This window comes from Halichondria panicea, chromosome 5 (genome assembly GCF_963675165.1).
Source record: "Halichondria panicea chromosome 5, odHalPani1.1, whole genome shotgun sequence".
Lineage (NCBI taxonomy): Eukaryota > Metazoa > Porifera > Demospongiae > Suberitida > Halichondriidae > Halichondria > Halichondria panicea.
In genome coordinates, this window is record NC_087381.1 from 6,852,419 (window position 1) to 6,877,122 (window position 24,704).

Here is a 24,704-nt window from a genome sequence, read left to right on the forward strand (position 1 = left end):
ATACTGGTCTCTAATAAGGTTGGCATTGCCTAGTCAGCAGTCCACACTACACTGAGGTTGTATTACAGTCCAACTTGCAATATTCTGTGTAACTTGGCTGTAACCACATTTGTAACCCACTGACCTTTCAGCCCATATGCCTGCCAATGAATCTGGGTTGAGAAATCTGAATGGTGCATTATTCTGACCTTGCTCGACCCAATAATTTTGACCTATAATTATATACAAACAAGTGTCATCACAGGGGGTGGCCATCACAGGGGGTGGTGGTGTGTTAGGCCAGTGGGGAAGAGAAGCAACATGCATAACTGCAAAGTATCACTGAATAATTATGGGTTATCTCGAAATAAAAACCCCAGACACTATGATACACCATTCTGAGAGTTTCATTGGCATATGAGCTCTGAGGCTGTGCAAAGTCATCATGGTGTACACTGTGTGTGGTTACAGCTCTGAGGCTGTGCAAAGTCATCATGGTGTACACTGTGTGTGGTTACAGCTCTGAGGCTGTGCAAAGTCATCATGGTGTACACTGTGTGTGGTTACAGCCAAGTTACCCAATATTGCTGTACATGTATCTACTACTCTTGTCTGTGCTTGAGGTCAATTAGTCTAGTCCTTATGTTTTTACAAACTGTTATCTCCATCAGCTAGTACATGTGTTGTGTTTATGCTGCAACACACACACACACACACACACACACACAGCCCTTTGTCTCATGTGTCCCCTGGTCAAGCCAGCTACACTGTGTGCAATAGCTCTCTGAGTGAGTTTGGAGTGCTTGGGTTTGATCTTGGCTTCTCCATGAGCAACCCTAATGCACTAGTGTGCTGGGAGGCACAGTTTGGAGACTTCCACAATACAGCACAGGTAGGTACAGGGCACTTCACTTGACCAACCCACTACTGTACACACACTAGCTACAATGTACACAGTGGGACCACACTGTAGGCTCTAAGCAGGACACATTTGTATTTATGTACCATGGTGTGTGTGTACAGTGTTGATATTGCCCCTTCCCTCTGTATAGTGCATCATAGATCAGTTCATCTGCTCTGGTCAGGACAAGTGGGTCCGCCAGAGTGGCCTAGTGCTGCTATTACCTCATGGGTATGAAGGTATGGGCCCTGAACACTCGTCAGCAAGATTAGAGAGGTTCCTACAAGGTACTGTATGGTAGGCCTTGTACTGTGTGCTCACTGTACCACTACACTATAGGTTGCTGTGATAATCCTGATAGCATTGAACCATTGCGCCCAGAGCTAGGACTGGACAGACCACTAGCTCAACTGTATGAGTGCAACTGGCAGGTACGTGTGTGTGTGTGGGCGGGTGTGCGTGTGTGTAGTGAGTGACCTCTTAATGTCCTTCACAGGTGGTCAACTGTACTACACCAGCTAATATCTTCCATGCTCTGAGGAGACAAATTCAACTACCCTTCAGAAAACCAGTAAGCTAGTGTGTGAGTGTGTGTGTGGGTGTATATGTGTGTGAGTTTGTGTAACTAGTGCTGTTATGTTGTACTGTAGTTGGTTGTCATGACACCCAAGAGTCTGCTACGACACGCTGATGCCAGGTCACCAATCTCAGACATGTCTGACATGTATGACAGAAGGTACAATGATGTGCTGCATGTGCTGCATGTGATACTGTACATGTTTAGGCTAACACAACCAACTGCTCTGACTACTAGTGGATGTAAGTACATGTGTGTATAAATAGTTATGTGTGTCCTTGCCTAACCTCTCTTTCCTCCTTTCCTTCCTCCCCTTTCTTATTGTGTGTAGGCACCAGCTTTCAGAGAGTGTATGTGGACAGGGAATGTGGAGAAGGGTCAAAGTTCAGCGTGTATTATTCTGTACTGGCAAGATCCACTATGAGCTGTATAAAGAGAGACAGCGATTAGGCCTCACCAATAAAGTGGCCATTATCAGAATTGAACAGGTACAGTACCTACATAGACACATATACGACCTTTGACCCCTTTATACGGGTACATTTGGCAAAGGAGGCAATTGATTATCAATGTTCGCTTGACTAACATGCTGCTATATTTATCACACGTATACTGCATAATAATAATTATTGGCAATCATTAATTTCGTCCCCAGATATCCCCATTCCCATACGACCTGGTGATGAGTGAGTTGACTCGTTATCCCTCGGCTGAGTTGAGATGGGTACAAGAAGAACCTAAGAACATGGGGGCGTGGTCTTATGTACAGCCACGCCTACACACGTCCACATGCAAGAAGAAGTTGAGTACAAGTGAGTGGCTAGTCATGATCAAAGTGGACCACCTAGTATAGTGTATAGGCTGCTTTAGATGACTGGCATTATATCTGCTAACGCGTGCAGAGTGTGACTCTTTCCCCCACCAGAACTGTGATCTGAGCATGTCATGTGATAGGCCTTGTCTAGAGCTACAGAATGCATCTCTTAGTTTTGATATTGATTGCTTTTTAGTGAAGTTATGACCTCCCGATAGTTGCTTGAATTATATACATTTTGTGTGCGGGTTACCGCCTGTTGTCGTAGCTAAGTTTGAGAGGCCATAACTTGTGTTGTGTTGCAATTTCCAAAATAGTATGTATAGTTTATGTAACTCTTTCACATCAAGACTGTACATACATACACAATTATTGCAGCTCAAGCTGAAATAGCTCGATTTGAAACAGTTTTACCTTGAGAAATAACTTTTTAAGGAATTATTATCACGTAGTGAGTGGTCTAATTGTTATCTCGCTTGTTAGATTCGTGAGGGTCAGTTGGACTGTTGGATGCTCTGGCTCTAGACTGAGGATGATCAAACATCCGCGAGGAACTGATGGAAATAGTCAACAGTGTTCTCAAGAAAGAGGTAGAGACATTAACTACATTATATATACAGTGTGGATGTGTGTGCCCGCCCCCTCATACACTGTGTACATGTGTGTGATGTGATGACCTGCCCCCTCGTACACTGTGTACGTGTGTGTGATGTGATGACCCGCCCCCTCATACACTGTGTGTGTGTGTGATGTGATGACCCGCCCCCTCATACACTGTGTGTGTGTGTGTCATGACCCACCCCCTCACACACACACTAGGGGACTATGATTAAGTCACGACGCAGCAAGCTACCTGCAATGCACTTGGATCATTATTTTCATCACTCAAGCCGACGCCCATCTGCCCGCCCACTCATGTCGGACGCCTCCATTGGGGAGGACGGACAATAATTATAATTGAACTATATTACTTTTAGTTTGAATCAATAATTATTGTTACTTTCTGTTGTTAAAAAATGTATGTAGTCTCATGAATCAGCCGCCCTTCAATGTGTTGCTAAGACTTTACCTCGAGATAATACTATAAAGATCATTAACGAAACATCTAATACTAACGAAATTTCCCTCATGTGTAGATTTGATGACCCTTTACCAGACAGGCTTACACACAAGATGGAGACAGATGGTGAGGAAAAGCGTTCACTTGTCCTTCCCTCTAGGAGCTTCCACAAGGCTGGATATCTGGTGGATACTCACCCAAAAGGCCAGCAGCAATGGATCACAAGGCAAAGAGCATCGCAGCAAGTACAAGTGAGTGGCTAGTCATGATCAAAAGTGGACCACCTAGTATAGTGTATAGGCTGCTTTAGATGACCGGCATTCAATATCTGCTAATAGATATCATTACTAGTGATCAAACTATACAGCTTCTGTGACAAATACATCCATTGCTACACATTAATTTTTGTTGACTCGTTACTTCATTGCGTACAGTGATGGAGAGCACGAGAGGGGCGGAGTCAGTGACACGTTGCTATGACAACATGTGATGGAGGAGTTACAAGGTGACACTGTGGAGTTCGTCGAATACCCATTGGATGTCTTTTACTGCAGATAAAGTAAGAAATAGTGAGTACTGCCGCGTGCTGAGTGTGACTCTTTCCCCCACCAAAACTGTGATCTGAGCATGTCATGTGATAGGCCTTGTCTAGAGCTACAGAATGCACCTCTTAGTTTTGATATTGATAGCTTTTTAGTGAAGTTATGACCTCCCGAAAGTTGCTTGAATTAACATTTTCTGTGGGGGAAGTTATTATGATTACTACTAGTGAGTGGTCTAATCGTTCTCTCGCTTGTTAGGTTCGTGGGGGTCAGTTGGACTTGTTCCCAGCAAGTTACAAGGTGACACATGGCACTGAGGACAACTTGTACAGCAGATAGAATACAAGAAACAGTGAGTACTGTACTGCCACATGCAGATTGTGTAGACTCGCAAGCCGTCACTGTTGCAGGCGAACAGTAGACTGGTCAAACTCCGTGTTGAGACTCGTGTTGCACAGTCAGCATATCAGAAAATATTTTAAGTGGCTTTTCATGACGTCAGTATACTGCATGTGATACGTAGAGTTTTCTAGTGAAACGTCACTATCATTGATCTTGTGGTAACCGTATGCGGTTAGTTGCCACAAATATCGTGGCAAACGTTACACGAGTCTCAACACGGAGTTTGACCAGTCTACTGTTCGCCTGCAACAGTGACGGCTTGCGAGTCTATAGATTGTGTGCATGTGACTCTACCCTAGCCTGAACTTTGATCATAATTATCATGTGATGGATGCTTTGTGTGGAATGGTTACGGCTTTTCATGCTCTGTCCCCCCCTCCTATAATTACCAGCTCTCCACATTATCATTGTGTGGTGGTCAAGGTAGTGTTCACTACAGAGCCTTGATAAATCATTATTATGCTTTTTTTATCCCTAATTCTCGGAAATCTGCCTATTATTCTCATTCCAAAAAATGTGACTCGTTCAAAATCCTGTATGGGTTCTCAGTGTTGAACTGTTCATCTTCACCCACTTTTTACCATGAGAACATCGTTATGCAAAACTTAATCTAATGATCTTTACCAAAAATTGATATTGATGGTCTACGAGACATTTTGGGCGACAATTATAAATCGTGGACTGTGAATAATGCATTATTATTAATGATAATGATTGTGTGTGCAGGACCAACCACCACGCGTCACTAGCATGCATCACGAAGGACGCTGTACAGAGGTGTTGAATTACTGCCAAGTCACTGATGCATCTCCTCTCATCAATCGAACTCTAGCAATAACAGTATTAATGATGATGTATTGTATCAATAATTAATTCATTGTCAACTCTTAATTATTTATTATTACTATTATAAAAAAATGATAACGTCGTCATAAAAATACAAAACATGAACATGAACAACTATACGACAATCATTAATTGTTTGCAGCAGCCATCAGAATAAGAGTCGAGCTGCTTGCATGTAGTGTTGGTTACTGCTGTCCATCCCAAGCAATCAACCTGCATGGAGGGATCATGCATAAAGACTTGCCATACAACATAGCTAGCTACTCAGGTGTGCATTGTGTATGCTGTTACAGTGGCTCCTCCACACACAATCAACCTACATTGGGGAGCATGAAAGACTTGCCACACAACATAGTTATAGCTACTCATCTGTGTGTATGCTGTTACAGTGGCTCCTCCACACACAATCAACCTACATTGGGGAGCATGAAAGACTTGCCACACAACATAGTTATAGCTACTCCTGTGTGTGCATGCTGTTACAGTGGCTCCTCCACACACAATCAACCTACACAGAGAGCATGAAAGACTTGCCACACAACATAGCTAGCTACTCATCTGTGTGCATGCTGTTATAGTGGCTTAGCTTTTGCTGTGCAGACATCAACCTACACATCATAGAATGTATAAGACACTTCACATGTAGCCAGCCATACTCATCTTTAATGTATCCATGACTGCATACATATACAGAGACAATCCACCTCTCTATAGACCAGTAATACAGGCTAGTGGGCAGTGAGATCTGAGCCCCTCCCTCTGAAGAGAGATGTGGGGGCGTACAATCAAACCCCGCCCCCTTCAATATAATTACATTGGTGATCCCCTCCCTGGGTTCAGCATGGCTAGTCTGTACCTGGGCCGGGGGAGAGAGGAGACGAAAGCAGTGAGAGAATGGAACACTAGTACAGTAGCTAGTAGGAGGAGGTGTGTGTGTGTGTGTGCATTGTGGCTGCAAGAGAACAAGCAAATGCATGGTTACATTGAGAGCAGCAGTTCAAACAAAACCATCCACTCCACACAATACAATAACCAGCCAATCACCACCACAGCTGACAACCATCAGCCTAGTATTATCAATACACACACAATACATAATTATAACACCAGACAACAACAAACTAGCTGTTTGTATGCAGAGAAGAGATTAGAACAACCACCAATCAATTCAACAGCAAGACTACACAACAAGACCACCAATTCAGCCACAAAAATAATTATCATCCACATGCACCAACTGTGCAGAGAAGACAGAACTTCCCATAATAAACCAACCAAAACCAATCAAATCAACCAAAAGAGGACCACCACCAGTAGTCCAGTAGTTTCCTTGCCCAAGGGACTAATACAATAAGGGCATAATAAACTAAAGGGACCCTGTGACTGTGAGTACCATTAACTGAGCACAGAAGTAATCAACCAGAATGTGTGGGATGGTTCAACAACAGTAGACTCACAGAGACAACACCTCCTTGCTCTCGAAGCCCTTGTCGACTCCAGTTGCAACAAGCCTGGCATGCAAGGCTTGCACAAGTGCTCAAGACTACTCTTCCACCAAGCCAGTCAAAGGCTACAGTTCCCTTGGCACACCTAGGGTTTAGTTAAAGCCTGAACTTACCAATTCCATCCACCCGACTAAAAAAAGGCATCATAAAAGTATATTCAAGCCATCACATTAGCATAGCTAGGAACCAGCAGTCGACTAACTAGCTAATGTCTAGCTAACTAACTATTGGAACTGATAACGAGATCTCAACACTCCCTATTATGGCAGGATATGCTCCCGGGGGAACATACCCTGTGCTGCTTTCCCCTTAGGCAGGTACTAACAACAGAGTGCTCCCTCCGTAGACTGGAATGCCATGAGTAATCCATCATTGCACCCCGAAGACTGGCTCGACAACGGTTCCAAGAACAAGAAGATCCTGTCCTGCGACCCGACTGTTGAAGAACCTTCCACACACATACTGATTGATTACTCCAGTGCTACGGACACCACCCCCCCCCCCCCCCCCACCAAGGGTTCAAGGCCATGCAGAATAATAGACTCTTAGCCACGCGTACATGAAAAACAAATTATAAGCGCAACACCAACACGAGTTTAGCCATGCATACATGCATTCAACGTGTGCTTTGCTGGCAAGTATGTATTTATTAAGCTGCATGACCTACACACCTCACAGTCAAGAAGGGGCCACCACACTTAGACACAAGGAATATCAGAACAGAAACCTTCCCGCACTCCGCACCACTCGACAAACAAAGCAACACCGATACACTCAAGGCCAGAGAGGAAACATCCCATCAATAGCTGCAATAACATACACATGCACACACACACCACATGCAACAAGCTACACACAAGACAAGATGAACATGCAGACGTACGGTTAAGGTTTCAACTTACAAATAACTCCTGCAGCCTGCACTGCTTCGGATGATCCAGCTCCTATCCGTCCATGGCTGAAGAATGCACGCGCTGCTCCGCAGGAAGGCAACACAATGGAAGGCTCGCGATGGTTCTGCAACACCGTGGAAGGCTCGCGATGGTTCTGCAACACAATGGAAGGTTCACGATGGTTCTGCAACACCGTGGAAGGCTCGCGATGATTCTGCATAAAAAGCAAGTCAATAGTAATCAAAATTAATAGACAGCAAACAATGCTACAATGCTACATGCCTACATTCCTGCAAACATGCAAGCTACAAGCAAAGAAACTCACCTCTTCCAGCAAGACACTGAGCTTCTTCAAAGGAATTGAGCTTCTGGAACTGGATCTGGGAATATTCCAGGCGATTGACGTCAGAGTCTCCGTGGAGATGCCATGGAGACCGGCAGTTCCCACCGATAAGGACCGCAAGAGTACTATTGTGAGTTATTGTGGGTATTGCGAAATCTGTCCCAGACAGCCGCAAGTTTTTTTTTTTTTTTTTTTTTTTATGGCGAAACGAGTAGGTAAGGTAAATACAAACGGGTAGACAGATATAAATCGAAATCTAAGTAAGGTAAAGATATGAAGAACAAACATATAGTAAGTTTAGGTATGCCCATCAAGCACAGGTGATAGAGTTGGTGACCTGTGAATGAGCATGGAAGCATTCCCTCGCCAAAGGGCAAGTGTACTTATACGCATGCGCAGTAACATCCAGACCAGCCCCACCCCTTTTATCCCACAGAAGACCTTTAGCTTTTCGAAAATGGATCCTATATAGCACACCAGCTAGCCGCATCAGGAGGAGCTACACCTAACCCCAATGCTCCCCCCCAACCAATCCAAGCAACCCATGACATAATTATATCTGTGGAGATATGCACACCCCCCCACACACACAATGCCCAAGGGTGTCATACAGGATTTTGAAGTAGAGGGGGGAAATGAGAAAAGTAACGAGAAATGTTGCTAAAAAAAGGTCAACTGTTATTCAATACCCAGCTATGGACACTCAGTCATCATTGAAAGGGAAGGGAAATTGGAGCCACACCACACATGCCGCCCACTCCACAAACACAGAGTGTCACAGTGAGAATGAGGTGAAACCAAGGGATCCGATTCGTTGTCAAGAGTGTGGCTGCAGAATCATGTACAAGAAACGAACTCAGTGGAAGTCTCCTCCTGTTCAAGTAGCAGGATGATGGAGTGGTTGGTTGGTCCATTGTACGTATGGTGGTACTCCCTCCGTTGCACATGAAGAGGATAGAATAGTCACCCATACACCACACAGCTACAAGCATATAAGCACAGCATACACTCGCCTTGGTTGTACCACCCTAATTACTGTACACCCCTAGAGAGTACAGAACAAGGTAATCATGCAGTGAACAGTAAGGTATCATGTCTCAGAGCAACATAAAACCTGTGCTAGGACCTGTGGCATGCTCGGTACGATCGGGTCATGACAACGTAGCTATCCTGCATCATTCCTGTCCAATCACCAGTAAGTGTCATTGCGCCCCCACTGGGCAGTATTGCTCTGTTCCGATTTCTAAATCCTATGCCTTCAGGGCTACCGATACCGCAACGCGATGGCAGGATCCCAAAACCAAGGAATCTAGAAATCGAACAGAGGCTATACTGTCAAGTTTTCCCAAAGGTAAGGATCGCTTAAGACGCTCGACTTGCTGATCATACAACAGGTCAACAGGGTCACAGCTAGTCCCTAAGGCAGGGCCTAGCACAGGCTCTACATCACCCTGAGGCATGATCCCAACTGTACAAAGCTCTAATCAGTAATAGCCATGCAGTACATGTACACAGCTACAAGCATATTTAAAGCGCAGCACTCATAGTAAGTGGGCGGGGCTATTCTTTGGGACAAAGGGCGACCCATTCATGAGACTACTATCATGCAGGCATGCATGATTCCGCTATAATTAACGATTAATGGCAAAAAATTAATACATTATTAACGATTAATTTTATTATAATAATGGCAAAATACAGTTAGGTGTCTATTATTGTGTGTCAGTCTCTTAGTTGTCCTGCGAGTGACCATAATTATTCAATCCATTGGCGAGGGAGGGCAGGAAATTGTATCATGATCGTAATACAAAGGCGTATTACATGGTATAGTAGAGTCTGTCCCGGGTGGTGTGCTGTCCTAGCTGGTAGTAGGTAGGTCTTGTAGTGTGTTGGTTAGTTGGTGATGCTGGCTCTTAGTAGAACAACCAAACCGACAATAATACTAGACTATAGAATGAACTAAGAATGAACTAAGAATAAGCTTAGCCTGCGTAAGCAAGTTGGAGGAAGAAGCTGAGCAGAACAGAAACCAATCCAAACAGTGGCATACATTAATTTAGTGTAATAATTATACAGAATAACTTCTCCTGCATTGGTCCATCAGAGCAGTGGAGCCATCATCAGATCATTGCCACCATGGGAGTCCTCTCTGTACAAACTTACAACACACTTCATGTAATACAAATGGAAGAAACTCCCACGCACCAGTATTGCTATTGGTTTCCTGGCATTGAAATGTGAACAACTATACAACATTTCTCGAGGGCTCAAATAACGAACTTTCCCGCTACACAGTAGTAGAGGTCAATGCATAAGTGGAGTTAACTACCTAATACTGGTACAATAATAAAATACAATTTCTTAAGCCAAGAGTAGAAGAAATGTTTTAACTGGCTAGTGATTGAAGGCAATTGCATCTGACCCAAAACAGAGAAGATCATCTAAGTACCGTACAATAATTATTAGACTATACCTTGTGTGGCCGACTCCCTCTGTTTAGAGTAGCCTTTCCTGTCAGAAAATCACATACACTGCCTGCAGATTGAGTGATGAAGAAAGGGGAGCTCATGCTACTCTACAGTCAATTACTGATAATGTTACGAAAATAACGTATAAGCAACAGAATATTCATACATGATACAGTAACTGGCCCTTTGTCTCTCAGAGGTAGATCCACTCCATCACCGGAGCCAATAGCCAATAACAGATCATCTCCTCCTCGATCAGAACGCCAGCATTCTATGTTGCGGCCTGGAAGGCTAAGAATCATAGCCCCATCCATACATCCATATAAATTCAGTATCCAATGAATCATTAATACTAATGGCTTGGAGATCTATATAATCCTGTGCTCATTAAAGGGGCTGAACACCAGAGGAAGTAACAGATAGTACACTACATCACTATGCATGGGACAATACATAATTATTATACTGACCCTTTCCTGTCGTATCTTGTAGTGCTCTTATATATACGTACGTCAGCAGCCATTCAGTGATAAAAATTAAGAGTGGGGCGTCCCCCATAAAAGATGAAATGACAATAAAATTATGGGAGTGATTGAATGCTGAATCCTGTGCTGTGCAGCGTTGAGTAGTTATCTGTGAGTAAGACATGAGAACAATATAAGGACAGTATACACAGAGCTACTTTAACACAAGGCTGTCACTATATAATGTCCAACTACCATCTTGCTAGCTATAGCGCTCACCAAAAGGTGACCGACGTACACCTTGTCTCGTGCAAATGACATGTGCTCTATCATGACATGCGTGACAACTTTTGTGTACCACGAGGTAGGCAGCCATAGGCTAGCTGAAGGATCCGCCGCTCTTCTAATTGTTTAGGCCTTGTGAAGGAGGCTTGGAGATTACCAGCCTGCGCCTCTGCACCCACAATTTTTACACTGCAAAGCTAATAGTGGGCGGGGCTGACAGTCTCGAGGCTAAGCCACTAGTGTGGCCCACACAATGCTTAGCCACGCCCCCACAATGTGGGGGTGTGGCTAGCTAGTAGTGTGACCGCTAGCTAGCTCATAAGCCTCTTAGCTTGCTGTATAAATAGCCTGATCATCTAGAAAGCTGCTCCCAAGCGATGGTGTAGGGCTATCAGTACCAGAACTGTGTTTAGCTGTTGTGTCTTGTCAGGTCTTGCTAAGTGTTGTGTGTGCTTATGGCGACGCTAATTGGACTGGATCCTCTGGTCGAGTCAGCCGCCTACCCCATCGGCGGCCCGGTCGAGCCAAGGAGATTAGACAAAGAACCTGACGCTGTAAAGCTTTTTGTGGGACAAGTACCCAAGAACTTTGAAGAGGCAGATCTTCGTCCTTACCTGGAGGCTTTTGGGCCCATTTATGAGCTGTGTATCCACAGAGACAAAGCCACCAGTGCTCACAAAGGTACTAATACCATGGTGACATGATATGGTGCCCTCAAGCGTTGATGTGATGTGTGCAGGTTGTGCATTTGTCACCTTCTGTTCCAAGACCAGTGCTGAGCTGGCACAACAAGAGCTTCATGATAAAACTGTTCTGCCTAACGTAAGTGGTGTTATGTACTTAACCTTAACCCTTCATATGTTCCCTATGTGTGTACGTGTGTAGATGACACGGCCTATGCAAGTGAAGCCTGCCGGGACTGATGCTAGATCAGGTATGTACGTGTGTATTTGTGTACACTCACACATAATCATGTGTTTGTCCTAGAAGAGCTGCGTAAGGTGTTTGTAGGCATGCTCTCAAAGAGTGCCACTGAAGAGATGGTGCTGGTCATGTTTGAACCATTTGGTTGTGTGGAGGAAGTGACTGTCCTCAAGGATAAAGAGGGCCACAGCAAAGGTTGTGCCTTTGTCAAGTTCAAGCTAAGACAAGAGGCCCAAGCAGCCATTAACCAGATGCATGGATCACAGATAATGCAGGTCAGTGCTAGCAGCCCTCAACCACTGTATACCTACCTCACTAATCATGCCTATGCAGGGGGCCTCTTCTCCGCTGGTGGTCAAGTACGCAGACACTGAGAAGGAAAGACAAGCACGACGTTTCCACAAAGCCATTCAGCAATTCTCGCAGCTCAATATAAACCCCCTCACACTTGTGCAGCCCACCACCAACCCTCACTACTATTACCCTCACCAGGTCAGCCCCACTGTGTGTGTGTGTGTGTGTTCTACTCACGGTCACTGTATAGTTGATGCCAACGTTGGGGCCTGCTGGGTTCTCACAACCATCAGGACTAGGGCTCTTGTCTCCAACCAGCCCCTCCCCTCTCACTGCCCTCTCTGGGGAACTGCCTACACTCACAGTGGAGGCCTCCATGCCTACCAACACTCAGGGACTAGCTGCTCTTGGTAATGGACCCTCCACTCTCTCTCCCTCCCTCACATCGGACCCTCTGCAGAGCCCCTTGCATAGGTAAGCTCTATAATTATGTGTATAGTGTCAGTGCCCCTCCCCTCCAGCCCACTACACGGCTACTCCCCTGGAGCCACTGGTCTGCCTTATGGTACCTCTGCTTATCCCTACTCCTTTGTACAACACTCCCCTTCTGATCAGGTAAGCCCTGGCGGCACATGTGGTGTGTGGGTGTGTGACCTCTATACAGCCTCTGCCTCAGAAAGAAGGACCTGAGGGATGCAATCTCTTCATCTATCATCTCCCTCAAGATTTTGGGGACTTGGACCTACAACAAATGTTTGCACGTTATGGGAATATCGTGTCTGCCAAAGTTTTCATTGACAAGATCACCAACCAGAGCAAGTGTTTCGGTAAGCCCCCTACTAGTTGCGCACCACACTGTTTGTTAGTTCCCCTAGTTGCGCACCACACTGTGTTGTTAATGTTTATGCAGGGTTCGTGAGCTATGATAATGCTATGGCTGCTCAAACTGCCATTGCTACAATGAACGGGTTTCAAGTGAGGAACAAGAAACTCAAAGTTCAGCTAAAGAAGCCGCGAGATTCCAGAAGGCCCTAACTAAACGTAAGCTCCTGGTAAGACATGAGTTGACCTTTAACCCCACCCTACCCATGCAGAGGTACTGTCAGAAAGATGTCAGAAGAATAGTGTCTCTATTTTGTAACTGATTAAATTATTGAATATGTAGGTCATAATTATTTTAGAAGTTTTTACAGTTCATAGTTCGCCCCTGCTGCACGTACTGTACTTGAGATCACAAAGACTTTATTAATTTTAAGAAACACTCTCTTTTTGATAAATTGATAAATTGTGATTGTTATTATTGCGAATGGGCAACAGCTAAAATTAAAATTAATTATCAACCTCTTTTACCCTGCGGCCCATATTCGATGTACTTAACTGTGCGTTACGTTAGAGTAACAGCGGCCTAAGGACTGAATTATGTCGCGGCTAAGTATCGAACTACATGTTCCCTGATGAATGTGGAATGTTCTGTGCAAAGTGACACCTTGCACCAGATACACACACAATATATGCTGCATTATTACCTACTAGCTAGTAACTAACTGCAGCAAGTGTTCTGAGTCTGATCTGATAGTCTCTAGAGTCTCAATATCTTCATCTTTATAATGGGTAAGTGGTAGTATGTTAGTGCCAGCAACAGTACACTCTGTATTCTCATACATCTAGAGAGCTGATGTAAAATGTACCCACTGCAGGTAATGTTAGCGGTGCATTTCCTTCCCTCTATGATCCATCCACTGAGCTGCTGCCTACCTGGGCCATTGCAGTCGTGTCAGCAGCTGTTGCTGTAACATTGCTCTGGACTGTCTCCATCATACTACTTGTATGCAACGTACCAGCTATTGATCTATTGTTATTAATTCACTTGCCTACAGGTCATATTTGAGGTGTTGGGCAAGCGTAGGAGTGGAGACTATGAGGTATCACCAGCTGCTTTACGTGCAGCTCCTAGTCAAGTATCCCTAGGATCCCCACCTCCACCAGTGAGAGCCCCTCCACGACGGTGAGAGTCATGCACACACACACACACACACACACACGCACATACCCCCATGCCCACACAGAGTGTCGTCACAACCTCTTGGTCGCATGCAGAGCTCAGATGTGACTATTAATCCAGGTAAGCTGCATGCTGTTTGTGGAGGCCAGTCATGTCCATTATACTCTGAGCTGTCATCACAGGTTATCATGACTCTGTGCCATCACTTGCTTGTGATCCACGTCATGAGTATGAGCCAGACATCAAGTTGTCACAAGGGGACAGTGTTAGTATCTCCAGTGAGAGCTCTCAGGGAAGTGAGGTCAAAAAGGTGAGCCTACCAACGCAAGTGAGATTATACTCATTAGCATTGTGAAATTGATGTTGTCAACCCTGCATGAATGCATGCATGCATGGTTATTCATTTGGGAATCCATTCATTTATTAAGTTGATTCTTGTACGCTATGCAGAAGCCGTTGACCGAAGCTAGTTGTGTGGATGGGGCTACCAATATATGCAGTGGCAGTCCTCTGGCTGGAATGGTATGTGACACTAGCTGATACTGATTGGCAGAGACTGGTAGAGCCACATTCCAGTGTTGTTAGAACCACTTGACTGGTATCTATTGCTATATATCACTTAGCTATACCTATATGCAGGTGCTCAGTCGACCAGTGACTGTGCGACAGCTTGGAGCCACCCTCAGAGAGCCTAATTACATCCACACAGAGTTCAAGAAATTGCCTCTACCGTTGGTTACACTCGATCAAGTACCTTCAGGAGTGGAACGCAAGAACAGATACTCCAATGTCCTTCCCAGTGAGTCAGTATACTGCATCACACAACCCTCACACCTCACACGCCCACACCCTCACAGCTCCACGCAGCCGTGTGTCGCTGCCCTTGCTGCTGAACAACCCAGCTTCAGACTACATCAATGCCAACTACATGAGAGTATGTGACACACACCCCAACACATCATTGTACATGCATACAGGGCTACAAAGGCTCCCCTCGTCAGTACATTGCCACCCACACACTATCATTGTACATGCATACAGGGCTACAAAGGCTCCCCTCGTCAGTACATTGCCACCCAGGGACCACTAGACAACACTAAGGAAGACTTCTGGAGAATGGTGTGGGAGAACAGGTCTGAAGTCATCGTCATGGCTACCAACTTCCAGGAGAGGGGAATTGTAAGTACTTCAACAATAATGATTTAATTAAAAATGTTAATTCTCTGTACAGGACAAGTGTTGTCGCTATTGGCCTGCCAGTGGTAGTGCAGTGTACGGGTGTATGGAAGTGACCCTACTCTCTCAATGCACTCAGCCAAACTATAGCAAGACCAAACTTCAGGTAAGACAATTAACTAGCCCATGCAGTCATCTATCACAGTGTGTGTGTGTGTGTGTGTGTGTAGGTGCGGCTGTTGGGCTGTGAGGAGGTGCGTTGTGTGGAACACTACAGACTGACAATGTGGCCTCAACAAGGAGTACCTCGAGACACCACAGCCATCACTGACTTCCTCAGGTATTCGCTAAGCATTCTCTCAGGTTAGGCTATTTAAAATTTCTCTCTATATTATAGTGAGGTTCGTCTGACTGAGAGCAATGGGCCGGCTGTGGTGCATTGCTCTGCTGGTATTGGACGCACTGGTGTATTAATAGCTGTGGATATTGGGATGATAGCTGTGAGTGCAGGAGAGGGTAAACTGGACATTCTACGAACTGTGTCCACTCTGAGGCAAGACAGAGCAGGTTGTGTGCAGACCCGCGACCAGTACAAGTTCGTGCATCAGGTACACATACACCCCACATATACACTTCTCACACCTCTCACACACACACACACAGTGACACACACACACACACACACACACACACACACACACACACACACACACACACACACACACACACACACACACACACACACACACACACACACACACACACACACACACACACACACACACACACACACACACACACACACACACACACACACACACACACACACACACACACACACACACACACACACACACACACACACACACACACACACACACACACACACACACACACACACACACACACACACACACACACACACACACACACACACACACACACACACACACACACACACACACACACACACACACACACACACACACACACACACACACACACACACACACACACACACACAGTGCTTGTACGACTATGCTCGATCGTCGTCTCTCAATTGAAAAGAACAGAACTATATATATCAGAACAGAATCAAAAACTTTCAGTATTATATATTAATTGTCAGATAGCAGCTCAGAACTTTGAAGCTGTAGGCCAAACTTTTATTTTTGAATTGCATGTAATCGTTATTAGTAGATCTAGAATTATGAAGTGTGTATAATTATTATACAATTATAATGATATAATTTTACTAAAAAAATATATATAATTATGTGAGTGAGTAGTGTTTTATAGTTAGTCTATTCTCTTCTCTGGTTGGTCCTCTTGAGAGGCTTCGGTGCTATTGCTACTGGATGGTCCATCAATGACTTCTGCTTGGGACACAGTCACAGTGACAGTAGCACTGCCTGCAATAGTCATGCCGTCATCTGACACCAAGCTGCTAGATACAAGAGCCTCCTCTTCTTCTGCGACTAAAGTTACAACACGGTCTTCATCAGAAGACTTGTCTGAAAACACAATATCTCCGTTCCCCAAGTTACTAGATGATGTTAGGATAGCACTTTTTCTTTGTTCCTTCAGTTCAGTACGTTCCTTAGCGACTGCCGCATCTCGAGCTTGTTGTGTTGCCGTGGGAAGCAGTCGCCATGACGAACGTGAGCCAGAGCTTCGAACAAATGTACCAGATTCTCTTTGTGCCTTGTGGCTTGGGATGTCAGCTGTGGGCGTGTGTGGGCGTGTGTGGGGATAATTAGACAATGATAACAACTTGTGTGGTAGGTGTTTATTAGCGTTGGAATGAGCTCAGTTACTGAGAACATTCCAACAGCCTTACTATATGACGTCCAGAGTTGCCTAGTAACCATAGCACATTACCTGTACTGGTTCTTGGAGATATTCCTTCGTCCTTGTGTCGCAAAATAACTGGTGTTTCTTCACCTTTGACCTCTTCTCGTACGCTCACTTCCACCTCTTGCACCTCTTCACCGTCCTGGCTGCTGTGCACTTTGACCTCTCCTATTCCCTCCAGCTCTCGTGCTGGTGTACTCTCCTTGGACACATCAGCCGACAACTGCACACACAGACCATGCATACATATGCTAGGTATAGTAAAACTAGCTAGGAGAGTACATATGCTAGGTATAGTAACTAGCTAGGAGAGTATGTTATAGCTGCAGGATGTACAGTAGCTAGCTCACCAGAGGGCGTTTCTCATTGTTCTCACAGCAGCAGCAGCAACAACAGAATAGCTTCCACCAACTCTGCAAGTGGTCAGTCTAACCTTCTGAGCTAGTGCAAACACTGCACTCACCTTACCCATTCTCTGGCGGCTTGTAGACGGCAGCTCTGCGGTAGAATTATGTGTACTAGAGTGTGACAACAACCAAATAGCTTTCTCACCGCAGCAGCCACAGTGCACAGCCCCTCCCCCGTATACTCTTTGGCGCATGCGCATGGTGATGATTTCCAAGCAAAACAATTAATCATAAAAATATAAAATTAGGCATGGAAGCTATAGTACAGCTACTGATCGTCAGTTTGTTGTCTAATTTGTATTGTGAATGACGTTTGCTCTTTAGACTCAGAATTTATCTTCCATGATAGCCGGCGGTCTTGTGGACGCGGCTGCTCTGTGACTAGATGCGTTTCTGGCAACTCCAAATCATCTGCAGTTAACAGTATACAGTTGTGCAACACATTGTAGGCATACCATACCTATGTTGGGAATATCTGAAGCCTCTGAGTGTCTTTCAGAGCTCCAGGGAGAGCTCTCAGCAACAGACTGGTTACTGGGGAAGTGCATATCCATAGACTGCACCTCTTGTCCTTTGGGTAGCGAGTACTGACCCGGAGAGCCACTGCCAAGCTAGTAGGAGAGATCAGAATGTATCACACACATTCTTGATAATTAACAATCTTAGAGCTTACCAGTGGTTTTCCTTCAGTTCCACTACTCACACAGCAGCAACATGCATAGCCACAGCAGTAGATAGTAGGACAACAACAGAACACTGACTCCTAATGTATGTACAACAGGGAAATAACACTCCATTTGTAAAGATTGGTTTACAGCTAACTATATAATTATAGATCTACAAGTTTATAGCTATAGCTATGAACTTGTAGATCTCTAGATATAGCTATGAACCTGTAGATCTCTAGCTCATTATACCTTCTGTTCAATCTTTTTGTCTTGTTCACTCATTCTTATACTTGTATTAATATAGATCTATATGTTACAGGTACAGAACTCTACTTCCATCAACAGATAGCTTGTAGCTAATTGAACTGTGAAATTGTTAATTTTGTGGAATGTTTGTACATCCTGTCACTAAGGCTGCCATTCAGAGAATCATGACCATGCAGCCATGCAACTTGATACACTATAATACTGAGAAGACACACAAACAAAATGTCATGTATCCATTATAAGAGTCAGTGTTTCTGTCGTACATACAACGGAGCAGCGCCAACTTCTTGCTGCTGCTGTGTTGATGGAATAAGCTTCCACATCGGTCCAGTGTGTCGCTCCTCCTCTGAAAGAATACAATTATACGCATTACATAATTATATGCGTCCCTATACCGACAGTGGGAGGTGGTTCTGTCAAGTCACGCTCAGAATTACCCCATTCTGACGGAGCCTCTGATGGTGTTTGGTGGCCATCTAATTCTAGTTCTTGTGTTTCAGATCGTGGTCTCTCCCAACAACCACACAGTGACACCTTTAATTAACATAGAGAGTTGGCATGCATGATAACACAGTGCTATAATAATTATTATACTATACAGATATTGTGGCTATAAATACTTAATTATAATCATATGCATATACCTTTGAGAAGTGTATTGGCAGCACAATGACAGCAGCTGGAAGCATTTCTTACAGTGGCTACAGCTAGCTGTACGTGTTGTTTAATTAATAGTATCACTTCTAGCTGCATGATTGCTCTGGTATGCATGACAGGTTGCACACCCACACCAGCAGTAATGTGACAATTAAAATCCAAGGAACAGTTGCATGGTTCAAGTATTTAAAGTAATTACACAATGATGATTGGTATAATAGCTATTTTAGTTCTCAGACGTATCAGTAACACTTGTACTTGGTTGGGCCGTCACTTCTTCTGTGTCTGTTGCTAGGTTGTCAACAGCAGTATCAGTTTCCACTGGCTCATCAATTGACTCAGTCTTGGTCTCAGCTTCTGATTGGTTTGCTTCTTGATCATCCTCCAATGTATCACTAGCCACAGCCTCATTGGCTGCATTGTCAGCAGGAGCAATGTCTTCTTGTTGCTCTGACTCTTCTTCAGGAGGTTCATGATCACCTTGCATTGATTCTTGTGTTTCGTCATTCGTTGGTTCTTGTGGATCAATCTCTGTCGTTATCTCCCCTTGTTGTTCCAACTCTGCATCTTGAGGAGAGGTCAAAGGTTCATCAAGGGACTCCTCAGTCTCTTCGGGTGAGCCAGCTAGCGAAGGCTCTACTGGATCCTCGTGTAGTGGTGGATCTACTAGATCCTCCTGTAGTGGTGGATCTTCTGGCTGCTGTAATTGAGGGACCATTATCCACGATGCTCTGCCGGAGTTGTCACATACATAATTCTGGTCGTTAGGGCCTGAGAGTGCAGTATAATACACACAGCAATAATTCGTTACTATATACTATCAGCAAAAACGTTGTGATCTGTTACCTTTCTCTTCAGTTGGAGAGATTGATTGTGAGTCCCAGTTAGAGTGTGTTTCGGACTCTTCAGCAAACCTGTAGTCTAGTGCTTGGATCTCCTCATTCTTGCTGACTCCATTCTTACGAGACTGCACCTATTAATGGCATTCATATAGCGTATAGTTCAACATGCACGAGACATGGTAATTGATCATAGTGTCTGTTGGCATAGTTGTTATTAATGTAATAAGAGACTATAGCAAACATGGCAACACCACCTAGACAAAGCTAGCACAAGAATGTGAGCTGGTAACTTACCACGCCAGCATCAGGACTTTGGCAGCAACAACATAGCAACTGCAGGAGCTGTATGGAGGAGGAACACAGGAGTTAGGCGCATCATTAATTTACTATATGCATGCATGTATTAACGATATTTTAGCAGATCTACCTTAGAAGGTGGCCTCGGTTTGGCCACTACTGTGAGCTTGTCCCCATCCTGCACTTGATTCACATGATGCACATCAATGTAGCAGTCCCACTGAGGAGACCATTTCTGCAGCAAGTATACATCTCTCTCTGCAGTGGACCCCAGATCAGCATTAGCAGTGTGGACACTAGCCCTGCCTCTGCCCACACGCCTCAGCTCTGTAGTCACGCAGTCAGTGAGTGTCTCACCACTGGCTACTGTAATCTGTCTCCTTGAGCCTCGATATTCTAGTAGGACCTCCATAGCTCTCTCTCTCTCTCTCTCTCTCTCTCTGTTTTGCCTTGCACAGACACACCCATGATTCTGCTGCCAACAAAACTACACACGCATGCGCACAAAGTGATGTTGTGGAGTTAAAGTTAGCCTCGATTCCAGGCCGCTCTCAATGAGAAAGACGTGTGAGAGGCGGGGCTGGGATCGAGGCTAAGTTAAAGTTAACAACATTTCTTTTTTTGCTGCCTCACCAGACTTTAGTGTTTGATATTCTTTTTACAGTCAGAAACGAAGTTCGCTTAATTAGAACTTCCCTAATTCGTCGAAGAAGCTAGCTGCTGCTTGCTGTTCCAAAATCTGGTATTCAAGTGCTAGCGATCAATGGCAGCGCCAGTGGAGAAGCCGTCCGTGCTCATATTAGGAGGTAAGCTGCAGTGGATGATATTCAACCTCCTTATCTATTGTATATTGTAGGAGTTGGTTTCATTGGAAGGCACCTCACCACTCTGTTAGTGGAGGAAGGACTTGTGTCTAAAGTACGAGTGGTGGACAAAGTGCCTCCCTCCACTGGATGGCTCAACCCTCAACACAAGGTACTGTTGTCAGGGGCAACGTTATCACTAGAGCCTGTAATATCAATACAAAGTCTAGGCCAACCACACACAGTGGCTAGTCCCCCCCCCCCACACTCACACACAGTGGCTAGTCCCCCCCCCCACACTCACTCACACACAGTGGCTAGCCCCCCCCCACACACACACACACACACACACTCACACATACTGACAGGAAGTGTTCGCTCAAGTGGAGTTCAAGCAGCTGAACCTTGCCAACGCTGCAAGTGCTGACAAGGCGTTTGCTGACGGCCCATTCCAAATTGTCTATAATCTGGCGGCTGAAACTAAATACGGCCAATCAGAACAGGTACGCCCATATATGGTGCTACTACTGATGATATCATATTACCTTACAGGTTTATGAGGAGCGTGTTTTGAGGGTGGCTATGAACTGTGCTACAGTCGCAGCTAAAGCAGGGTCAAAGTTCATCCATATATCCACTGGCCAAGTGTATGATAGCTCTAAAGGTGTGAGCACTGAAGAGAGTAAAGTTGACCCTTGGACCCTACTGGCTAAATACCACCTCAGAGCAGAGCTAGCCCTCAAGAATATACCAGAGTAAGTGCAGAGGAGGTCCAACTGAGTACCTCGATTAATTAGTCGCATGCAACAATGACTTTAACTGTTGAATTTTGCATGTGACCAAGCGTAATCCAGGTACTCATGTCGTACCTCTTCTAGAGTAAGTGTGTGTGGTTGTGTGGGCGTGTGTGTATCAGGTGTTTGTTAGTTCTGGTAGGTAGCTTTGCATTGCATTATATACTGTGAGTTTGTTTAACAGATGATGTTGTATTATATTGACAGACTGCAGTACTTGATCGTGAGACCTGCCATAGTATATGGCATAGGAGACAGGAATGGACTCAGTAAGTCAACCACATCATTCAATGCATCATGTGGTTAATTAGCCCAATAGTGTGGTTACACTTGATTGCCTTCCCACTCACCTCAGCATCTAGACTAGTGACAGAGGAGGTACAACAGAGTACTAATTAACTCAATTTCAGCCTAGAGTCTAGGTGCTGCAGGTACAGACAGAGAGGTCATGTGATACACTGTACCTAGACTAGTGATAGCTGCTGTGTATCACATGGCCTCTCTGTTTGTACCTGCAGCACCTAGACTAGTGATAGCTGCAGTGTATCACATGACCTCTCTGTTTGTACCTGCAGCACCTAGACTAGTGATAGCTGCAGTGTATCACATGACCTCTCTGTTTGTACCTGCAGCACCTAGACTAGTGATAGCTGCAGTGTATCACATGGCCTCTCTGTTTGTACCTGCAGCACCTAGACTAGTGATAGCTGCAGTGTATCACATGACCTCTCTGTTTGTACCTGCAGCACCTAGACTAGTGATAGCTGCTGTGTATCACATGACCTCTCTGTTTGTACCTGCAGCACCTAGACTAGTGATCGCTGCAGTGTATCACATGACCTCTCTGTCTGTACCTGCAGCACCTAGACTAGTGATAGCTGCAGTGTATCACATGACCTCTCTGTTTGTACCTGCAGCACCTAGACTAGTGATAGCTGCAGTGTATCACATGACCTCTCTGTATGTACCTGCAGCACCCAGACTAGTGATCGCTGCAGTGTACCGTCACCTCGGAGAGAAGATGAAGTTGTTGTGGAGTGAAGAGTTGAGAATGAACACAGTACATGTTAGTGACGTCTCCAGGGGGCTGTGGTTGCTAGGGACAACCGGCGGAGGGAAGGGGGAGGTCTACAACATGGTGGATGCTGGGGAAACTAGTAAGCGATTATTTTATATTATATAATTATTTATTATCCGCCACAGCTCAAGGTGTCATCACTCAACTGGTGTCAGAGCTGTTTGCTATTAAAGCGAGCTATTTCGGGTCCATCCTCTCAAACCTAGCAAAGGTACTTACTTATAAATGCAGTTTGTTTGACCTTTACCCTCTACCCCCTAACAGTTGAACATGTCTGGAGCTACTGAAGAGAGCAATGATAAGCACTTGGCACCGTGGTCTGAGGCTTGTACTCAAGACAGTGTATCCAACACCCCACTCTCGCCCTACCTTGGTAAGCTCTCTGTGTGTGTGTGTACATTGGTCAGCTCTGTGTGTGTGTGTGTGTGTACCTTGGTCAGCTCTCTGTGTGTGTGTGTGTACCTTGGTCAGCTCTCTGTGTGTGTGTGTGTGTGTACCTTGGTCAGCTCTCTGTGTGTGTGTGTGTGTGTACCTTGGTCAGCTCTCTGTGTGTGTGTGTGTGTGTGTACCTTGGTCAGCTCTCTGTGTGTGTGTGTACCTTGGTCAGCTGTGTGTGTGTGTGTACCTTGGTCAGCTCTCTGTGTGTGTGTGTACCTTGGTCAGCTCTCTGTGTGTGTGTGTACCTTGGTCAGCTCTCTGTGTGTGTGTGTGTGTACCTTGGTCAGCTCTCTGTGTGTGTGTGTACCTTGGTCAGCTCTCTGTGTGTGTGTGTACCTTGGTCAGCTCTGTGTGTACAACCATGTACTGCGTACAGATCAGGAGCTCCTGTACAACAGACATCTACACCTTGATGGAGGGAAGCTACGAACTCTCGGCTTTGACTATAGAGTCCCTAAACCAACTCTTGACCTACTCAGAGAGGTAGGAATAATTATGGTATTACTGTCCTCACACCCCCTCACATGTACTACCCCCTCACGTGGACTACCCCCTCACATGTACACCCCCCCTCACATGTACTACCCCCCTCACTTGTACTAACTCCCTCACTTGTACTAACTCCCTCACATGTACTGCCCCCCTCACATGTACTACCCCCCTCACTTGTACTAACCCCCTCACATACTATCCCCCCCTTATAGGTGGTAATGGATTATGTGGCTAATGGCCAGTTCCCACCATCACTCCTACCGTAGCACACTGAGTGGGCGTGTGTGTGTGTGTGTGTGTGTGTGTGTGTGTGTGTGTGGAGCCTTCATTCGACAGTAGACTAGTGAATCATAGACTGACCTAATGTACATTTCATTGCTTGAATTTTTTATACACCATGTTGAAAACTGTCTTTAATAATTTCCTAATGACAACATTCTTGAGTCAACTACTACATGTACCAACTCATGCATGGCTTCATGCCCACTAGCTCATCGTGTGCTGAGCATGTTACAGCACCAGTGATGGAGGGTAAGCTTTGCATGCACCATTATATATATCCACTAATAATCATTAGGACTTTTTCACCATTATAATTATATACATGTAATTATATTTTGCATATTCACAGC

At 45.0% G+C, this 24,704-nt stretch overlaps 7 protein-coding genes, 1 long non-coding RNA gene and 1 pseudogene across 34 annotated transcripts in view; 5 read left to right on the forward strand and 4 right to left on the reverse strand.

Annotated features, from left to right (window-relative positions):
• LOC135335929 (2-oxoglutarate dehydrogenase complex component E1-like) overlaps positions 1–3,321 on the forward strand; it is a 9,221-nt pseudogene extending 5,900 nt beyond the window's left edge.
• The window catches only part of LOC135336072 (uncharacterized), a 21,454-nt gene extending 10,182 nt beyond the window's left edge, over positions 1–11,272 (reverse strand). For 14 of the 25 annotated variants that reach the window (XM_064531862.1, XM_064531860.1, XM_064531851.1 and 11 more), the window contains exons 1-4: positions 11,074–11,272; positions 10,801–10,963; positions 10,497–10,613; positions 10,336–10,397 (exon numbers count right to left, since the gene is read on the reverse strand). In XM_064531862.1, coding sequence (XP_064387932.1) covers positions 10,336–10,397; positions 10,497–10,613; positions 10,801–10,963; positions 11,074–11,127 — 396 coding nt within the window. In that variant the 5' untranslated portion in view covers positions 11,128–11,272. Of the gene's footprint in view, positions 1–10,335; positions 10,964–11,073 lie in introns of all 25 variants that reach the window. The other 11 variants (XR_010394674.1, XR_010394673.1, XR_010394672.1 and 8 more) reach the window with 11 other exon arrangements.
• The window catches only part of LOC135335843 (uncharacterized), a gene marked incomplete in the record, with an annotated part of 743,773 nt that overhangs the window by 26,033 nt on the left and 693,036 nt on the right, over positions 1–24,704 (forward strand).
• LOC135336094 (uncharacterized) lies at positions 5,133–9,119 on the reverse strand. 2 transcript variants are annotated; one of them, XR_010394687.1, is made up of 3 exons: positions 7,845–8,004; positions 7,529–7,733; positions 5,133–5,977 (listed from the first exon to the last, which is right to left on the reverse strand). It is a non-coding gene; the product is annotated as an uncharacterized LOC135336094 (long non-coding RNA). The 2 variants fall into 2 exon arrangements; XR_010394686.1 differs by having other exon boundaries at positions 5,133–7,733; positions 7,845–9,119.
• On the forward strand, positions 11,358–13,604 carry LOC135336004 (CUGBP Elav-like family member 5). 2 transcript variants are annotated; one of them, XM_064531754.1, is made up of 10 exons: positions 11,358–11,760; positions 11,819–11,901; positions 11,965–12,013; positions 12,067–12,278; positions 12,337–12,495; positions 12,548–12,771; positions 12,819–12,912; positions 12,962–13,124; positions 13,208–13,338; positions 13,392–13,604. In XM_064531754.1, the coding sequence occupies exons 1-9, from the start codon at positions 11,535–11,537 to the stop codon at positions 13,330–13,332; spliced, it is 1,335 nt and encodes a 444-aa protein (XP_064387824.1). In that variant the 5' UTR covers positions 11,358–11,534; the 3' UTR covers positions 13,333–13,338; positions 13,392–13,604. The 2 variants fall into 2 exon arrangements, with proteins under 2 accessions (XP_064387824.1, XP_064387825.1); XM_064531755.1 differs by having other exon boundaries at positions 11,359–11,760; positions 12,070–12,278.
• Positions 13,750–16,756, forward strand: LOC135336001 (tyrosine-protein phosphatase non-receptor type 7-like). Its single transcript, XM_064531751.1, has 13 exons — positions 13,750–13,908; positions 13,995–14,122; positions 14,175–14,302; positions 14,364–14,419; positions 14,482–14,609; positions 14,750–14,821; positions 14,939–15,098; positions 15,157–15,233; positions 15,341–15,478; positions 15,531–15,641; positions 15,706–15,815; positions 15,873–16,083; positions 16,501–16,756. The coding sequence occupies exons 1-13, from the start codon at positions 13,905–13,907 to the stop codon at positions 16,537–16,539; spliced, it is 1,362 nt and encodes a 453-aa protein (XP_064387821.1). The 5' UTR covers positions 13,750–13,904; the 3' UTR covers positions 16,540–16,756.
• On the reverse strand, positions 16,598–17,890 carry LOC135336046 (uncharacterized). Its single transcript, XM_064531819.1, has 4 exons — positions 17,793–17,890; positions 17,680–17,742; positions 17,357–17,552; positions 16,598–17,199 (listed from the first exon to the last, which is right to left on the reverse strand). Exons 1-4 carry the CDS (start codon positions 17,799–17,801, stop codon positions 16,775–16,777), a joined length of 693 nt encoding a protein of 230 aa, XP_064387889.1. The 5' UTR covers positions 17,802–17,890; the 3' UTR covers positions 16,598–16,774.
• LOC135336032 (uncharacterized) lies at positions 17,945–20,948 on the reverse strand. Its single transcript, XM_064531800.1, has 9 exons — positions 20,598–20,948; positions 20,465–20,512; positions 20,175–20,301; positions 19,316–20,099; positions 19,067–19,205; positions 18,654–19,017; positions 18,410–18,499; positions 18,197–18,347; positions 17,945–18,147 (listed from the first exon to the last, which is right to left on the reverse strand). The coding sequence occupies exons 1-4, from the start codon at positions 20,877–20,879 to the stop codon at positions 19,555–19,557; spliced, it is 1,002 nt and encodes a 333-aa protein (XP_064387870.1). The 5' UTR covers positions 20,880–20,948; the 3' UTR covers positions 17,945–18,147; positions 18,197–18,347; positions 18,410–18,499; positions 18,654–19,017; positions 19,067–19,205; positions 19,316–19,554.
• LOC135336023 (dTDP-D-glucose 4,6-dehydratase-like) lies at positions 21,114–24,508 on the forward strand. The gene is made up of 10 exons (XM_064531792.1): positions 21,114–21,273; positions 21,324–21,442; positions 21,639–21,773; positions 21,823–22,025; positions 22,272–22,333; positions 23,039–23,221; positions 23,268–23,353; positions 23,407–23,515; positions 23,957–24,063; positions 24,285–24,508. Exons 1-10 carry the CDS (start codon positions 21,231–21,233, stop codon positions 24,336–24,338), a joined length of 1,101 nt encoding a protein of 366 aa, XP_064387862.1. The 5' UTR covers positions 21,114–21,230; the 3' UTR covers positions 24,339–24,508.

Excerpts from the sequence above, each read along its gene's own strand:
- LOC135336023 (XM_064531792.1), top strand. The coding sequence starts at position 21,231 with ATGGCAGCGCCAGTGGAGAAGCCGTCCGTGCTCATATTAGGAG. Across the intron at positions 22,026-22,271 it reads GCCCTCAAGAATATACCAGA|ACTGCAGTACTTGATCGTGA; the intron begins GTAAGTGCAGAG and ends TTATATTGACAG. Across the intron at positions 24,064-24,284 it reads CTCTTGACCTACTCAGAGAG|GTGGTAATGGATTATGTGGC; the intron begins GTAGGAATAATT and ends CCCCCCTTATAG.
- LOC135336032 (XM_064531800.1), bottom strand. The coding sequence starts at position 20,879 with ATGGAGGTCCTACTAGAATATCGAGGCTCAAGGAGACAGATTACAGTA. Across the intron at positions 20,513-20,597 it reads AACCGAGGCCACCTTCTAAG|CTCCTGCAGTTGCTATGTTG; the intron begins GTAGATCTGCTA and ends TCCTCCATACAG. Across the intron at positions 20,302-20,464 it reads AAAGTCCTGATGCTGGCGTG|GTGCAGTCTCGTAAGAATGG; the intron begins GTAAGTTACCAG and ends TGCCATTAATAG.
- LOC135336004 (XM_064531754.1), top strand. The coding sequence starts at position 11,535 with ATGGCGACGCTAATTGGACTGGATCCTCTGGTCGAGTCAGCCGCCTAC. Across the intron at positions 11,902-11,964 it reads ATAAAACTGTTCTGCCTAAC|ATGACACGGCCTATGCAAGT; the intron begins GTAAGTGGTGTT and ends GTACGTGTGTAG. Across the intron at positions 12,496-12,547 it reads ACTACTATTACCCTCACCAG|TTGATGCCAACGTTGGGGCC; the intron begins GTCAGCCCCACT and ends GTCACTGTATAG.
- LOC135336046 (XM_064531819.1), bottom strand. Across the intron at positions 17,553-17,679 it reads ACAATGAGAAACGCCCTCTG|TTGTCGGCTGATGTGTCCAA; the intron begins GTGAGCTAGCTA and ends CTGTGTGTGCAG. Across the intron at positions 17,200-17,356 it reads ATCTCCAAGAACCAGTACAG|CTGACATCCCAAGCCACAAG; the intron begins GTAATGTGCTAT and ends ACACGCCCACAG.
- LOC135336001 (XM_064531751.1), top strand. Across the intron at positions 14,822-14,938 it reads GCAGTCCTCTGGCTGGAATG|GTGCTCAGTCGACCAGTGAC; the intron begins GTATGTGACACT and ends ACCTATATGCAG. Across the intron at positions 15,642-15,705 it reads ATAGCAAGACCAAACTTCAG|GTGCGGCTGTTGGGCTGTGA; the intron begins GTAAGACAATTA and ends GTGTGTGTGTAG.